The following is a 17,477-nucleotide window of genomic DNA, read 5'->3' as shown; positions in this document are numbered from 1 at the left end:
CCAAAAGAAGAAATCGGTAAACAAAGACAAAGGAATAAAACCTCTACCTACAGGAGAAATTGTACCAGCCGTGCCGGTACTAGCAAGGGGACAAATCCCAGCTATTTGTGCTGACACCCGGATGCCCTCATAAGCCCACAGAGCCTATCGCAGCAGGAGAAAAATTCATGGGCTTCTGAAAGGAGGAAGATAAGATGTTTGTAAGCACAGTGGAGAGGGAAGGTGCGAATTCAGACGCAGGGCTAAGAAACCCTTGCAGAAATAACCTGCACGGCACACCCAAAGCGCCTGCAGTAACAGGAAAATGAGAGAGAGCAGGTCCATCAAAGTGTGAAGCCAGAGGGGTCTGCACGCTCGTCTGAGCTGCAAATTCTGTCTGAGCTGGCCCCGGCCGCCTCTGAGGTGTGCGGGCAGGACAGCAGAGCAGGACCTTCCGACAGCCGATGCACAGGCTGTGTCCAGCAGCTCTGCTCTGGAGTAGGTTAGAAACACTCTAAGCTCCACAGGTCCTTGTGCTCTGGAGACAGAGGGCTGAGGACACCCCGGACATGCTCGGCACAGCTTTCCCCCTGAAAAAAGGGACCCTTAGAAGCTGCTGTAACACAAATGAACTAAATCCATTCGGGACTTGCTCTGGAAAGGTATTTGGGCAAATGGAGAAAATAATAACAGCCGTGACAGAGAACTGAACAGACTGATGCCCATGGTACGTGCTATGGCCAAGAGCCGTGCAAGATAAATCGCAGGGAGGGAAGGGAGCATTCAAACCATCCTTAAAAAAAAAAAAAAAAAGACCTTGAAGTAGTGAAGGGAATCATGAAAGTAAATCTGCAATAGAAGAGGCAAAAAACCCCAGAAAATGGCCTCTCTGTTTCATGACAAGATTTAGCTTTTGTTTTGCTCTCACTGTTGCTACTACATAATTCATGAGTGATTTAGACAGCTTTTAGGACAGTGTCTACCGAATGAGTGGCAAAGAATAATTTATAACTTCAGAGGCTGCCACAGCCTGGCCTCACTATACTTTTTTAAGATGAGCCTCCAAAGAAAAAGTTTGCTGGACTTGGCAGGAAGCGATGCTTGGGAATATACGGCAACTTCCCACCCTTCGCAGTACCAACAACACACGCTCAGCCTGAACGTCAGCTCGTTCAGGAGGAGGACTGCACACGTGTCTCCTGTGTGCTACCCACGATGAGATCTCACAACCAGAGGACAAAAGGACCGTTTATCGCTCCTGATAATTATTAAAAATGTTAAGCCGACTCCTACATATAATTGTATTCTCTCTGAAACAGAAAACAAAGTGAGCTCTCCACACAGTCCCACCCACGCAGCCCAGTTGTGTCCCGGAGCAAGGGCTGGTAGGAGCGGAAGGCAATGCAATGTCTCCTCTGCAACATGATTTCAAACTGTCAAGGCATCAGCCTTGAAGTGTTTTCTGATAAAGTTGGACTGAGAAACACCAAAAAGCTTGATTCTGATCCCATTAAGTCACAGTTTGGCCAATGGTACGAGCAGGGAAAGGCTGAGGTTCAGCTTGTTTTATACGCACAACCAAATAGCCATCAGGTGGAGATGGCTCGAGGCAATAATCAACCACAGATGGGAGTCCAACTGCTAACATGGGATCTCCCAGTCCTTGTCACTTCCCAAAGGTGCTCAGTCTGTTTGGCTGTGAGTCTACTGCTGTACCTGAGCATCCATGGATTTTTAAGTAATGGATCCAAGCAAGCTTTCTTAATGACAGATTATGGCTTGAAATCGTGTTCAGTATGAAACCCAGTGTGAGATGAAACAGCCTTAATACTTTCAATATGGTAGGTAAAGAAGGCAAAAAGTTGCGGATGACCTTTTGAAATGTCTTCCTGTACAAAAGAAACGGCAAATCCCAAATCTTTGTGTGATTTAAAGTACTGACGTCAATGGGACTCCCATGGGAAGTTTTGGGAGTTTTGCCTTAGCAAGAACAGAACCACTAAGTAGGTCAAAGTTTTGACTTAAAACAGGTCACTATGTCAAAAGTCACAAAGCAAAGTCTGGGATAAAACAAAGGCCAAGGAAAATGCCCCTTCTATTAATTTTTACGAGGAGCACATTGGGCTTTTGAACTGTTCACCAGCCATCTACAAAAGAAGCTATGGGCCGACTACAACAAGTAAACTTGAAAGGGGAAGACGTTCCTTTGTAGTTCACGTTTGCTGGCTTTGAAGTCACTGTGAGTCTTACCAGTGACTTCAATGGGACTAGCTTTGCACTTTTATATTAGCCATTGTTTTATCCTTACTCCTTTCAAAATTCCAGACAATAACATTTCTTTTTATTGTAATCCTGACTGAGCAATTAGGCTCCATTCCACACCTGCACCCGACTTTTTTTCTTAACACAGCATTCTTTGAGCTCCTCTTCTCTGGACAGAATTATGAGATCTGAATTAATGGTGTCTCTCTGCTCTATCTCGTGCCTCTGTTTTTCATGACCTGCTGAAGAACGTGAAATTCTTCAAGGCTTGTACAGCTGATCTTTGGTTAAGACCAGCTGTAGGTTTCACCTACGGTTTTACGAGTGTGCTTAACAGAAAAAGAAAAGCTTCTTTTTATCGGGGTAATTAAGCAATAACAGAATGACAGAATGTGGATTAAAGTGTAATCATTCACAGGTGCATTCATAGCCTGTTTTTAGTCATGAGTTTAGAAGCTGAACTGCACTCCCAGTGTAACAAGCTATGAATTACTGCCTCATAATTTAAAAATCTGAAAGCATTTTTGAAAAAAATAAAACATTTTCTTCCTGTCTTTAGTATCTAAACCAGATACGTACAGATCACAAATACTTCCTGAGAAAACATGAGGTTCTCATCCCTCCAAGTCACCCCCAATCTCATTTTTTTAGTTGTATGTGCAACCCTGTGTGGTACTGCATTGCTCTATGCAGTCCACTGTGCCCACCAACACTCCCGTCTAGCTTTGGGCTACAACTGGACCAGCCCCCGCTCCCCTGCTAGTGCCTTTGCGACATGTGATGAGGAAAGGTACCCAGAAGAAACCATTTCTCCCAATGTTTGCCTGTACAGCAACCCCCTCTCACTCACCTGGGGGGAAGCTGAATGCCAAACAACAGACCCAAAGAGGAAACGTTGGATGTTTCCAAAACCTGCAGCCGTGCCCCCACCCCTGGAAGTCCAGCCACAGGAAGGACCCCAGTGCAGAGCCCACCTCGACTCTAGCCGAAATGACCCCTGGCTCTTCAAAGCACCTTTGGGCTGCGGGGTGGTATAAATAACGGCACCAGATGTGTACCATAAGGAGTAGCGAGGAATTTTTATGAGATATTCTCTTTCACAAAGCTGCTGCACAGGGGGATTCTGCAACACAGAGCGGATTGTTTGGGAAGGGTAACTAATGGGATTAGTACCACTTACTCCCCGTCTTCTTATGCCATTTATATTTTGCTAAGCACTTCCAAGCCGTGGCTTTATTGCCGATTGCTCCATGGTTTCACCCTGCAGCAGTGGCAGCGGAGCCCCAGAGAGGAATACACCCTGTGGAGTCAGACCTGATATGAAACCCAGACACAAATAACATGGTGTTTTTCCTTCAACAAAAAAAATCCCCATGACAAGAAACAGCACTACTGATTTCAAAAGACAAAGATTTTTTTCCTAGTTTCTGTAATGTTTGTTACAGGACAAGACCACAGGTTTCATTTACCTGTTTTGCCACTAACTAAAATGGCTAATTAAATCAAAATGAACGGCTGTTGTCCTTTGAAATATTTATGATTCAAAACTAACGCAGCAATGGAGGGGGGGGGGGGGAGGGGCTGTGAAGTGACGCAATTTTCTCCAGTTATTTATTAAGGGCTTGATCCTGCCACAGAATCTGTTATATTTATCTAAGTGCCTTTACTCTACTCTCCTTTTTGTGAGTAAATCTTAACGTGACCCATGTGCACGGAAGCGTGCACTAACGTAGCAGGCAAGGTGGTGTAAACGTATGCTTACGCTTATAGTTTTTCTGTTTCATTAAACAGAGAACACAACAAAATTCCGATGCGGAATCTATAGACTTCAAGCTGGTACACAAACAGAGACATATATACAGGAGGAGCTACTTGCCATCAACACAGGAAGGTCTGTTTCTTGTAGTCCCAGCCACTTTCCCAGGTAGACAGGAGCATTTTACTGTTTGTGATCTTTCCTCAATTCGATTCTTATTACAGCATCTGTGTGCTGCTATAACTTCACACGTTCCTCCTTCTGGCAAAAAAGAAGAAAAAAAAAAAAAAGAAAAAAGAAAAAGAGAATATTGACACTCTGATTAGGAAGAGGAGCAGTGGCTAATCAAAGCACCCAGGCGTGCTCCTGCCTGTGTCCCTGCACAGCTTCTGTACAGGTGGGATTACAATGTCATTTCTCCCATTACGCGTGCTCCTGAATAAGCCAGATGCTGCTATACTTCAGTTTTAATAGGAAATGCAGATAAATGCCCCTCTACAGTAGATATAGCTTGCCTGTCTTACATTAGAAGATTCTCTGACATCAGCAGAATTTTTGGCCTAAAAAATAACTGCGTCAGGGTCTGGGCCTAAAGCAACGTAGGCAACATACTACAGTAAACGCACAACAACTGTTGGCTGATTTTATGCTTGTAATATCAGAGGCTTCTTCCCCCAAATATTCTCTCGTACAAAGACAGGGGCTAAGGGAATCCATCAAGAAACAAGCTTTTTCTCCAAATATTTGAGTCCATGCCAGTACTCAGCCCTTAGGGGATGACAATCAGCCTCTCCAAACTATGGGATGGCCCAAGGGCGCTTCCCTTTGCTACACCCCTCGCTAAATTAGCAGTTTTAAGGCAGGAAACCTTCCCATTGCGTGCAAGATCACCAGGCTTAATTTGTCTTCTCCCCAACTGTTCTTTATGAACGCTTGCAATCGTTTGATTAGGTGGAGAACACAAAGGAGGGATAGACAGATAGATGGTGGCTTAGTGTTCATGAATATTTGGTGTTTGAGGTGTATGCTATGCACGGAAACGAAGCGACAAGTGTATTATTCCTATTCACCTTCGCAGTGCAGTGCAAGATGAGATACGACAGCGGGCTAACGCACTGCCCAAATAATTTCTTGACGCCTCAGTTCAGATTGTGTTTAGCTCATAATCACCACGTATTTAATCGTGCCAGTCTGTTCCCCACAGATATTTGGCTACTTTATGAAATTGCGGCATAAATTTGGCAGGTTTTGTTTAAACTTGGTACAAAACACCGTGCACAGCCTACTAAAGAGCAGAGTGTGTAAGAAGGTTTGCTAAAAAAGTGTTGTTACTTTATGCCACTATGAAATGCTAACTGTACATTGCTTTTACCATAGCATAAAAAGCATTATTCCTGTCTTTGGTTTCATTCTTCTTTTTGAAACAACTTTGGGAGCTTTTGAACATTAGATTAACCCTGCTACCAGGTAGGAGAATAAGCAGTGTGGAGATGCTGGTCCGTGTCTGGCTCTGAACAAGGGATTTTGGAAGAGGTCTGGGAGTCCAGTGGCATCTCCCTGCTCAGGAGCAAGTCCTGTTGCCTGGTGATTCGACAAATGTGATATTTCTGTAGCGGAGCACTGGGGTAGGCGGGCAGGGAGGAATCTCCCTTCACTACGTGTTGTTAAGGTCATATGGTGGTGTGCCATCAGGTGTACCCACAGTATCATGGAATCATAGAATGGTTTAGGTTGGAAGGGACCTTGAAGATCATGGAGTTCCAACCCCCCTGCCATGGGCACGGACACCTCCCACCAGCCCAGGTTGCCCAAGGCCACGTCCAACCTGGCCTTGAACACCTCCAGGGATGGGGCCTCAACAACCTCTCTGGGCAACCTGTGCCAGTGCCTCACCACCGTCACAGGGAAACACTTCTTCCTAAAGGTTCAATCTGAACCTGCCCTCTTCCAGTTTAAAGCCATTCCCCCTCGTCCTATCGCTACATGCCCCAGTAAAAAGCCCTTCCCCAGCTCTCCTGTAGGCCCCCTTTAGGGACTGGAAGGCCGCAGTAAGGTCTCCTCGGAGCCTTCTCTTCTCCAGCCTGAACAGCCCCAACTCTTTCAGCCTCAAGTGGTACAACAACTACCACTGACGAGGGACTCCGCAAAGTGTGGAAATGTTTTATAATATTCATTTTTCAAACCACCGACCTTGCAGGGTGAGTCAGTGGATGAAAGCCTGTGAACGTCCATTAGGGTAAATGAGCTTAGGTTGCATGGTCACGGGGTTAAGCACTGATGAGTTTGCAAGCCTGAGACCAGACTAACTCTGCAGTAAATATTTAACTCATCTGGAGAGAAATGCTGCTTCATGTATTAGTTATTAGGTGCATTTGGGCTGCTGACACAAGCTTTTTGAAAGCCAATAGGTGCCACAGAAGAGAGATCCCGACAATTCAGAAAGCCATCATCTGACAAATGGTCTTTTAAGTGTCTCTTAGGAGTAAGAGGAATTGTGACAATCAACTCAGCCCCAAATGCTTGTATTGTTCTATGAAGTAATTCTTCAGATATACTCCCTGTTGCCCCACCCAAATCATATTGAAAGCAAAGAAAAGATCCTCATTGGTTTACTTTGTCTTATGGTCATGCCCTAAGAGAGGAAAGATTTGTGATTTTATTGATTGAAACCTCAACAATAAAGCTAATGTACGCAGTAATAAGCATTTCTAATTTTAGACTGTGTAGTAAATATCTGGGAATAAGCTAAATGCTTAATTTTCTCTATTAATTTGCTGTATGACTACTAATAACCACATGAGCTAGTCTTGCTTATTTGGTTATCCATTCAAAATAATGGGTTGTGGTGGGTGAGCTTTATAACATCTTTAATTGTCATGTGGAAGCTCAAGTCGCTGCAGCAATAAAGAATTTAACACAAAGTGTATAGTTTTTAAGGAGTGGGAAAACACAAGGAAACTATAAAAGCAATGAAAAAACACTTTTTTTACCATTAGACAGTTAAGTACATTAATTGGAACTTTTATCTGCATGGACTATAACTGTAATGCAAATAATAATAACAACAATAACAAATCTTCCCAGTGCTGAAAAAGAAGAAAAAATCCATCTCACTTGGAGAAAGTTATGCATGTTACACACCCTGTTTTCCAGGAAAATTTGTTATATGGGATCAGATTTTTCCATTAAAGCGCTTTTAGCCTACGAATGTTTAGTGGATAGCATTGCATGCAATGTGTTTTGCTGGTATATATTTTACCAACCACGCATATACGTGCTTTTTAAAAGCCATATACGAAATGGGAATAGATAGAGGTACCCAGAGAAATACAAATGAGACTAGGAAAAAAACTCACTGAAAAAGCACACTCTTGATTACATTATTCACAGAAATCTATATATACCACATATATACTTTGTGTGTGTGTGTTTTTCAACTTAAATCTCTTATTTCAGCTGCACAAACGAGGAAACAAGTCAGAGCAGGGAGAGAAACATGAATCAGTCTTCAGTTTCCACTGAAAAAAATTTTAACACGTTCATATATATATGTTAAGTACCTTTTTATTCTGTGATTCTTAATTTTCTTAAATTTTATTTTCGACTTTTTTTTTGGGGGGGGGGGGGGGGAAGGGCAGAGTGGGAGGGACAGTGCCAAGAAATGCTTTAATACCAATATCTGAGGACTTCTGGTCCTGAGCCAGTGATTTTTTCTCAGTGGTTCTTTTAGATTATGGGAAGACCTGGCAAGATGTTAACAGTGCTGGGAGTCCTGAAAAAATGTGAATTATTGACCTGATAGGCTGTGAGTGCCGCAAAAAGTTTAAATCCTTGTCACAAAGAACAGAAATGTCTTTTTTTTGGAATTTTATGGTTGAGTGAGCTAAGGTAGCTTCTGCCTTTGTTTCCACAATAACAGCCTCATCCAACTCATTGAAGTCAACAGCAGATTTGCCATTGATCTTAAAAGGAGGGGGAAGGGCCCTAAAATCCTCTAAGTAAGTGTCTTCCGAATGTTTTGTCGACAGTTACATTTCATGTAGTGGCTGTTATACCCACCTGGTAAGAAAGATATCTTACGGGTTTTTTTAATTCCCTCCTGCCCCAAGCAAATAAGAAAAAAGATTAGAAATAGGAACTTGCAAATCAGCAGTAGCTTTGCTCTTTCTTCGAGAAGCTCCAGAGATGAATGGAAATGTCCTAACATGACTTATGTCCTCTTCACACCAAACTTAGTCGAGTAAGAACAGCTGACTCTTCCAGAGCGCTCAGTTCCCAGGATGCTCTGAGCTTTGCATGAAGGAAATGTGACGCCTACCCAAAGCAAGAGGGACAGAACTGGCTGCTGGGAAGGATTCTGGGCTGTCGAAGATGGCAACTATCATCTGTGGCATTCCGACTCTGCTCGTATTTCCCAGCCTTCTGGGAGTCTTCGTTCTGCATAGGCTTAAAATACCAAACTGTAGAAATTGTACATCATTCTCACCGTAAAAGAGGGATAACTGTTTGTTACTCCTGCAAATGGTTTAATTCTAATTGGAGGACACTAAACTCCTGAAATCATATTCATTTTTGTCTCTGTTATAAAGCCACCTTGAGTTTACACACCGCAGAGTGAAATATTTTATCATAAGTATGAGCCTACTGTGGGCAGCTGTGACTTGAAATATCTAATCACCTATAGGGTCTGAGTGCACGCCTGCCAGAAGCTAAAAAGCCATCTTCTAGTCACCCCTGGTTTGTATATCTCTAGCTGAGAGGTAATAATAAAAGCATATTTTGCACTCCAAAATTATAACTCGCCTCTGTATTCTAGCCAAGCCTGAACTTATCAGTAAACAAACATAAAAAAGGCAAACAGCAGTACTGATTTGTGTTATACATTGTGGAAATCATTAACTATGACTCAGGTAGCAAAACTTATACGTTCTCTCTTTGACAGTGATGACAATTTAATAGTATTTGACTCTGCTGAGTTACGTGGAGCATCCTGCAGCAATGAGAGAGGTTGTTTATCAAAATGATAAACATGTTTTCATTTCCTCCTTGGCTGCACGTATGTGATCAGAAGTCTAAGGCCATCAAGAATTCACTTATTCTGGCCACCAGGCAGACATTAAGCTATTCAGGACCATCTGTGCTTGAAATGAGTTCCACTTAATGGACCTTCCTAGGGCAGGTCAGTCATAATGAATGCATGCGCGCATGAATGCATGAGCAAAGCGCCGCTTAGGTGAGACTTCTTGGGTTGTTTGGCGGAGGCACAGCCGGTTGATAGATAAGATATGCCTTTCTTTTTGGGGTCATACACCCAGTGATTTTAGAATTCAGGTCCTCCGTTCCGTTTGCTTCTCTCTCATTGCCAATGCGCCACGCAACCTCATCCGGTTGAAGGTTGTTGTAAGAACTTGTTCATGTTACTTGCAAAAAGTAGCCATACCCAAACAACGTTATAGGCTTTGCTGGTGAAATTCTGCCCTCTGTTACACCACAAGCAGCCCGCCATGGGAATACGAGCAAAGGAAATCACACGGACCAATTCTATCAACATTTGCAGAGAGTCCATTAGAACTCTTACTGGTTTTCCTGGCTGTGTTTATTTATAGAGCCTCAGCTAGACAGTCTATGTTCCAGTGTTGTCATCCTGTTTGGGGTCACATACCCAGTGATGTTATTCTGATAAATGCTTAAGTATGTGCAGATGTTGCTAGACCTGGGAGATCACAGAAAACTTTAAAGAGAATTGAAGTTCTTAAGACTTCAAGCAAATGTTTAACAACATGACGGTAAAAAAATTCTTCAGACGCTTGAAGACTTTCTGAAAAAGTACCTGCAGAAACTAATGGGTAAAAAAATTTGCACCCTTGCCACCTCATGTCTTTGTACAAACATCCTAGAGAAAGAAAAGGCAACCCCGTGACAGCCATTTTTACATTTGCTAAAAAGAATTCAGCTTTGGGGGCTGCAGTTCGAAGAGTTTGCAGTTGGAATAAGCTTTGGAAACTTCCCAGCTGTAATTAATACATTCATAAGCTTTAATCAAAATGTTTATGCCAGCTAATGTGCCAGAACTACAGACTATGCTGCACTCAGGGGAAAATACTATACTTTACTTTAAGAAATAATAAGCCACTACTATGTTACTTAAAAAATAACGTTTTTGCTTCTGACGGGAATATGTAACAGATGGAAAACCAAAGTCCCATGCTACCGCACGAGCCACTTCATAAGTGAACAAATAAAAGACTCCTCACAGCCATAGTGCAATTACACTCAAATTTTTGTTTCACATGGAATTCTCTGACATTCTGTATCTGCTCCGGAAGGAAAAGGCTCAAGCCCACAGGAGGCATTTCTGCACACAGAGGAGCGCGCACTTCCGCGCACGGAGAGGGGCACTGACTGTGGCGCAATCAGTAGTCAGGGCTTAGGGTGTTTACTGATTTTTATGAGGTTGAGGCTAATGGCACCCCAGCTGCCAGAGGGCCATCAGTTCCAATGAAGTTACAAAACTGCCGAATTTGGCCCACGAACTCTGAGTAGCACAAAGGTACTACCGAAAAATGGACCCGAGTATAAAAAGGTAGCATTAAATCATAGTTAATTCTTTCTCATTATGATAACTGCTACAAATAGATTCATGGGTTGCTCATTATATATGGAGCTAAAATGATGGTGGCGATTTGTAAAGAACCGCACGTGTTCTTCGAGCCTCCTGGTTATATACCAGATTTTTTTGCCCAGTGGATCAGAATAGACTGCAGTGGTCTGTTTCCTAAATTTATATTTATATTTTCATTAATATTCAGTATTTTCATTGCTCATTATGTGGGATATATATTATTTTCAGTTTGGGAAGGCTCTATGCAACTGCAGCAACATAAGCGATTCCCGCTGCGGGTCATTAAGTTTTAGGTTGGGATATTATTTTCTCAAATGCTGCTGCTATGAAAGGCTTCTGGAGACGTCAGGGTATCTCCACTAAAGAAAATGCGTTTTGTTTACAAAAGACCAGAACAAGGGCCTCCATGAGGAGTGTGGCAGGTGAAATTTGGTTTCCCGTGGATTTGCATCTTGCATTTCAAACTCCTACTGAAGCTTCTTCTGACGCCCAGGTCACTTACACGAGTACCGGTGGAGCTCACAGCTCGGCCGGGAGCCCGCGGGACTCTCTCCTGGTGAGTGGTGCAACATTCCCCTTCGGTTCAGGCCCCGATTCCTGTATCACTGGTACAACGACCCTATTTCTAGTAAGACCAGAGATGTTACTGTCTTGGTTCGTGTTGACCCATTGCAGATACGGTCAGAGTCTGGAGAAGAACTGCTGGACAAAGCAGTTCAGCTACAGATGGAAATTAATTTCATACTAAGCCAAAGTTTTGACAGATTCGGAAGGCAGAATTCAAAAGCTGAGGGGCAATGTGCATTCGGCACAGGCATCTCTGGTTATTTATGGTGCCATAAGCTAATTTTCTAAGACTGGTTTCGACAGAAAAGGCCATTTCCATGAAATCAAACTTTTTTGCAAAAATCCATAACAAGAATTTCTAGAGGAAAACAATATCTTTAAAATATTTTGTTCAGCAGAATGTTACTATTTCATTTGAGTACTAACTCTTTTTTTTTTTTTTTTTCATTTGTATTTTATTTCCCATTCAGTATAATAGGGGAAGCAGGGATATGCAAAGCTCTAATTAGCACATGGATTTGTAGTCTTTTACAACTTTCTACTAATGCTCCCTACCATCAGCCACAGGAGGCTTTTTATCTGAGAGATTTACAGATTCTTATACTTACACACAGAATAGACTCTGATCCTCAAGAACTGGTTTATTCGCAGAAATTAAAAATAAGTGTTTTCTGTAAAGGAGAAATGGCACGGATTCTACTCTTGAATTCACAAAGAAAACCCAGAGCACGCCAGAGTGTGAGATGTGGGTGGATCTAGGGCAGGCTTATGGATTTCCATATCAAACCAATATACACACCAGAGAATAGGCCTTTCTACTAAAGAGCCTTGCAAATTGATCTCCTGAGAAATTTGCACAGGACCTTATTCTTATGCATATTTTAAAAAAAAAAAAAAAAAATCTCTTAAAGATGAATCAAAGGAAAAATGGTACCCAGCAAAACAAGGCAGTCTTCTAGCAACTACTGCCCCTGGCACACTGCATCTCAAACGGCAGCGCAACCACCAGCTCGGCTGAGGCATTCCAGAGGACAACAGGGCAAGCGTGGCTGGAGAGGAATGCTGATGAGGGGGTTTGCTTCTAGCTGTTACTGAAGCCGAGTTACGGGTAGCTTTAATTATGATTTTGCATGCACGCGTACAGTACACACAAACACAAAAATGACAGAGTTGATGAGAAAATCCCACCCGTTGTGTGCGCGCGCTGTCCCTGACAGGCAGCAGAGCCACAGCCATCAGGCAGAGCCGCCTGCAGAGGACCAGACACACACCCCGCACGTTTGATTGCTTTTTTGTCACAGGGAGTATTGAAAGTGAATTGTAATAGGGACTATTAGCATTCTTGTATTGATGAACTACAAAAAGCAGATCTGTAACCCACGAGGCAGCCAAGAATCCAATGTTCTCTTGGTGGGGATCTTCAAGCTTTTAATGAGATTTTTTTTTTTACTTCAAAGGGAGATCAACTTACAGCAACTTTCAGAAATGGAGGTTAGAAATTAGAAGTTTTAGCGGGTTTTACAGCTCTGGAATGCCATTAAGAGATGTATGTGAAGAGGCAGGACTTTGAAAATTCAGAAAGAGAACAACGTTAATTTTGAGAAATAAGTTCCATATCACAAAGTAATAGGCATCGGCTCTAAATTTCATTGACTTTCAGTGAGATATGACAGTCCTATAGGTCTATATCACTTGTAAATGGGATTTCTTGGCCTAAATGATGTAGAACTAGTAAGGCTGAGCATAAAAATCTAGAAGTATCTTCAAAAAAATCTTGCCCTGAGTCACTTGGGTGGTTTGGAAAATTTAATATTTGATTTGTCAGAGAGGATAAAAAAAAAAAACAGTTTGAGCAAAATAGGTGTAATATGCCTGCACCGAAGCAGTGCTCCTCCTATAACTTAAACTGCAGGCAGCAGTATAAAACTAGAGATTAAAAAGACCTACTGTGCTATTCTGATCATTGCTTTGCAGCTGCACAATTCTTCCCCAGAACAAATTTTCTAGGTAACAAAGCTGTGGAGGAATGAACATTTCTGCCGCTGAGCAGAAATGAACATTTCCAATATTGGTTCCTTACCAGAGCGAGCATGAAAATCCAAAGTGGAATTAGGCCTGAAAATAACCTAACAACAAAATTTGGGTGAACCACAGAGTATTGTTCTCAGGACTTCAAAACGTTCTTCTAAATGCTGCCAGCAAAAGGCATCCACAGAATGGATGTTAAGTTAAACGACTCTTACAAAAGGCACATAATGAAAGAAAGATAGGATAACTCTCTTTTCAGATGGAATAATTAAACTGATAAGAAATATGTGATTTAGGCACAGCTGCTGATGAGAAATGAATACAGAAGCGTGCATGAGAAGTAGTTACTAAGAAAGGATTTAGAAATTATTCTCTGTCAACCAGGCGAGCGCTGTTTGGTCCTGCCAGAGTCTCGCTCTTGCCCAACAGGCTTTCCCCAAGCACCTTGATGTTTCCAGATCTCTCAAGCTGTCTAATCCTTTTATTAAATGCCTTTATCCTCAGCCTACTCTCCGAATTGGGAAACTTTATTACTTTTCCCATCGACCTCAAAAGAGACCCAAAATTGCTTATTAGACTCATACCGTAACCTTTATTGTTTCACATGAGACACTAAAATCTCACACTTTTAGGATTTCTGTTAAATATTCATAAATAAGTCTACCGATTACAAAGAAGATCAGCAATAACCAACTTTGCAATCCAGGCTTTCAGTCGAGACAAAATGATGGAAAAGCAGAACGCTGCTGTTCCATACAGTTTGTCTTTTGATACGATTGCTGCAGATAAATTCATCCCCAGATAATTTTATCCACTCAGGTGATTAGCCTATGGAGAGTCTGTGATGTGTTTACCGAGCAGAGTAACATAGTTTATGGTAATACTCTTGTCATGCTTTATAAATGTGTGAGGAGGTTTTTATGAAGTAGTTAGATAAGGGGGTGGTGAAAGTAATGCGATCCATAAAGAATGTAGAGTGATGAAGAGCTAGGATTGCAGAGATACTATAGACAGACTGATATAGAGAATTATATCCCGTGCAGAAGCCGCATTAATCTTCCGAAGAACGGCAATAAATAAAATAACAAGGAGGAACGGGACTAAAAGAATTTGGCCGATGTATAAAACTGAGATGTTAGGGTGGGATCAAAGCGAAGATGTTTTGGATGGGATCTCTTACAGATGAGATGTCCTGCTATAGTGGCAGCAACATTTCCCTCAATGGGGTTCACCACGTGTTGCAAAATCCATGAAATGGAAAACAAAGGACCATGAGTTACAGCATATGTAATGAAAATGTCACTGTACAGGTGCTGTGTGCCACGAGCAGCAGCAGTAAATTCCACACTCTGCTGCAGCTAAGCAATGCCAAGCAATCATTTCTCAGTCATTTTTCAGTGGACAAGCGTGCGCATTATCCCACCCCATATATTCCTAGAGTCACTCACACCGTGACCACCGGCAGCTGCTCCTACATTTGAGTAGAGAACGATACCTTTGCCCGGAACTGACTGTACAATGGTACAGAAGGACAGAGGATGGAGCGAAAGGAACAGAAGCAATCGGTTGGTTTTGCATGGAAAGCATTTTACACTGCATACATTATCCATAGCAGAAGAACCCGGTAGTCTCCAGCCTGAGGAATTCATAGCACACTCATTACTGAGCTTTATTTAGCTTTAAGCACAGTCAAACACCTCAGTGAATGTTACAGACTGGATATGTGAACGGCGATATTTTAATTTTCAGGCTACTATACTGTGGTTATAAATCAACGAGTTAAAAAAATTCTGCCTCAAAATAATCTGTTTCATCCAGACCCAAGCATGATCAAGCTGGTTTACTACTGGTCAGGAACAAACTACGGCTGAGGAAGAGGGAGGGACGCAGAGGATGACGTGGGATTCAGACCCCACCGGTCTCAAAATTTAACGCTTCATTGCGGCCACCTCTATGGGAAGCCTTAGGGGAAGGGTGGTTGCCTCCTCCTCACCAAAATTTTAAGGGAGAGGACAATAGCAATATTTTATTTCATGATAACTTTTGGTTCCTCTTATTTTCTTCTTTTTGTTTCGTTTCAGTGACGTTCATCTCAAACACAAGAAGTCTGACTGATTTTCTTTTTCCAAACTACCTTAAAGACTCCCAAGACCCCCTTTCTCCTACATTTTCCCACAGTCACTATCCGGAGCTGCCTTTTTTTTTTTCCCGCAAGTCTCCATGTTGTGATGTCTCTCTCCTCCCTGTTTCTGTTCATGAGCAATATTTTATTTCCTGTCACCTTGATTTGCTCTGTCTTTCCGCTCCAGCTCTCAGCGTACAATTCTAACCACGATTTATTCCGGTTCTCCTCTCTCTCTCTATTTTTACCTTTTCTTTTTGGTAACTGCATTGAATGTTTCTCTCTTTGACAATTTCTTTCTCGTCTCTCTTGAAGCTCCTGGTGAACAACACAATGCAGTACTACCTCCTGATAATTGATCATCTGGCTCCTGCTCAGATTTGTGCTGCCTCTTTGAATACATGTGCAATTCAGTTCACTCTGTTCCCTTAGAATATGAATAAAAAGGACTGCGTACTTGAGTGGAAATACATGAAGTCCAGCGAGCAAATAATTTCCTACTTCGAAAGCAACGTGTGATACATTACAGCACCGGCTTGAAATTCATATTAATTTATTTTTTATTAGTTAAACAGTAGCAGTGCGCTGGGAGCTCCGTAGTGAGCAGAGCCAAACAGGCCAGGCAGAAAATACATTTATTTTTCTCTCTCCTGTTTACCCTTGGTAAGGATCAGTCTTCGTCCAAATTCTATCTCTGAGAATTTGGAGTAGGCTTTTTAACATTAAAGTTGCTTTTTAAACAGAATTTTTTTTTAATTGACACTTCATTGGCAAACATCAATAAATTTCAATTCAAGATGAAATCCCCATGTCTCAGCAGGGGGTTATAATTCATGTAACTCAACTACTTTTAGCTAATGATTTCCAGTTTCTTCCCTGTATAGTACTACAGCCAAGAAATGTTATGACGTACTCATACCCTCATCAAAAAGCGGTAAGTATCTTGAAAGCTGAAGCCCACAAAGAGAAGGAAATTGGAAATGACTTGAACTGTGTCTCTTAGGATCACAAAGCAGCCATTTTACGTTAAAAAACAAATCACTTTTAGTCCAAAATAAACCAAACAATACATTTCAAGGCAATCATGCAAAAAAAAATTAAATATATGCACGTCCTTATGCCCGTACTGCAGCTTCCCAAGGAAAAGCGGGTAGTCTGACGTGCTGCAGACGCTGTGCCGATTGCCACACTGCATGCAAAGGGTTCTCCTTGCCTCAGTTCTTCTTAATCTAGTCCTGATACATGCCCAGCTTTCTCAGATCTTCAGCTAGTTGGAAAAACATCATTTAATTCAACCCCAAATGTTTTGCTTCGGATAACTCAGGTTTAACTGCCATCCTCATGGGGCTCATGTGCATCTAGGGTGAGCCCCACCAGAGACGCTACCCTAATGCTCTGAACCATCAGTTCAGCTACCTGAATTTCCAATCTTGAAAGTTTTGGATAATTTTGGATCTAAACTGGGCTCTCATTACAAATGAAAAAAAAAGAGAAATGTCTGCAAGCTAGAAATAGGGCATCTCTGCCAACTCTTTCTAATAGAGCGTTGGAAATTAGAAGCAGAAGAGGTCATCTTGCCCAGTCCTTTCCCAGTATCAAAATGTTTCCCTCTGCACACTCATGAGCATCTTGCTCAATTTATTTTCACATTATTTAAGCAATTGGGCTTCTGCTGGTGCAACAGGGGATCCTTTGAAGATACCATTTTAGCATTTAATGGGATCTACCATTGGGCTGAACAGCAAAAAAATGTTCTGTGTTTTCTTTTGCTCAGTTTTCCTCATTAACCCTAATTGTAATGCTATGACCAACTGAACACAACTATTCCCTGTTCTATGTTTACAGATGTCAGATACGTTTTAGATGGTCATCACATCCCCCATCATCATTATCACCACTTAGCCAAGCTGTGCATTTGCTGCTTCTCTTCATCTTTCTTCATAAGCCTGCCTCCATCACCTTAATTATGTCTATAGCTCTTTTCTGCATCGTTGACATCACTGGTACTGATGTTTTTAAGCTTCCACTATATAACAATAACATTATTATTAACAGTGATAGAAATTCTGTGCTCTTAAGTTGATGACTATAATTATCGCAATTTAAGAGAGGAAATCTGCCCTATTTTCCCAACCCAGCAT

At 41.9% G+C, this 17,477-nt stretch overlaps 1 protein-coding gene across 1 annotated transcript in view; it reads right to left on the bottom strand.

The window, feature by feature from the left end:
* TAFA1 (TAFA chemokine like family member 1) overlaps positions 1 to 17,477 on the bottom strand; it is a gene marked incomplete at its 5' end in the record, with an annotated part of 233,993 nt that overhangs the window by 43,230 nt on the left and 173,286 nt on the right. The window contains one exon of the mRNA XM_082487977.1: positions 4,118 to 4,258. Within this exon, the coding sequence (XP_082344103.1) occupies positions 4,118 to 4,258 (141 nt within the window). The remainder of the gene's footprint in view (positions 1 to 4,117; positions 4,259 to 17,477) is intronic.

This window comes from Vanellus vanellus (assembly GCF_965231255.1).
Source record: "Vanellus vanellus genome assembly, chromosome: 9".
In the NCBI taxonomy this organism is placed as follows: domain Eukaryota; kingdom Metazoa; phylum Chordata; class Aves; order Charadriiformes; family Charadriidae; genus Vanellus; species Vanellus vanellus.
Note: the sequence above shows the minus strand (reverse complement) of the source record. Positions and strands in the feature narration are given on the sequence as shown.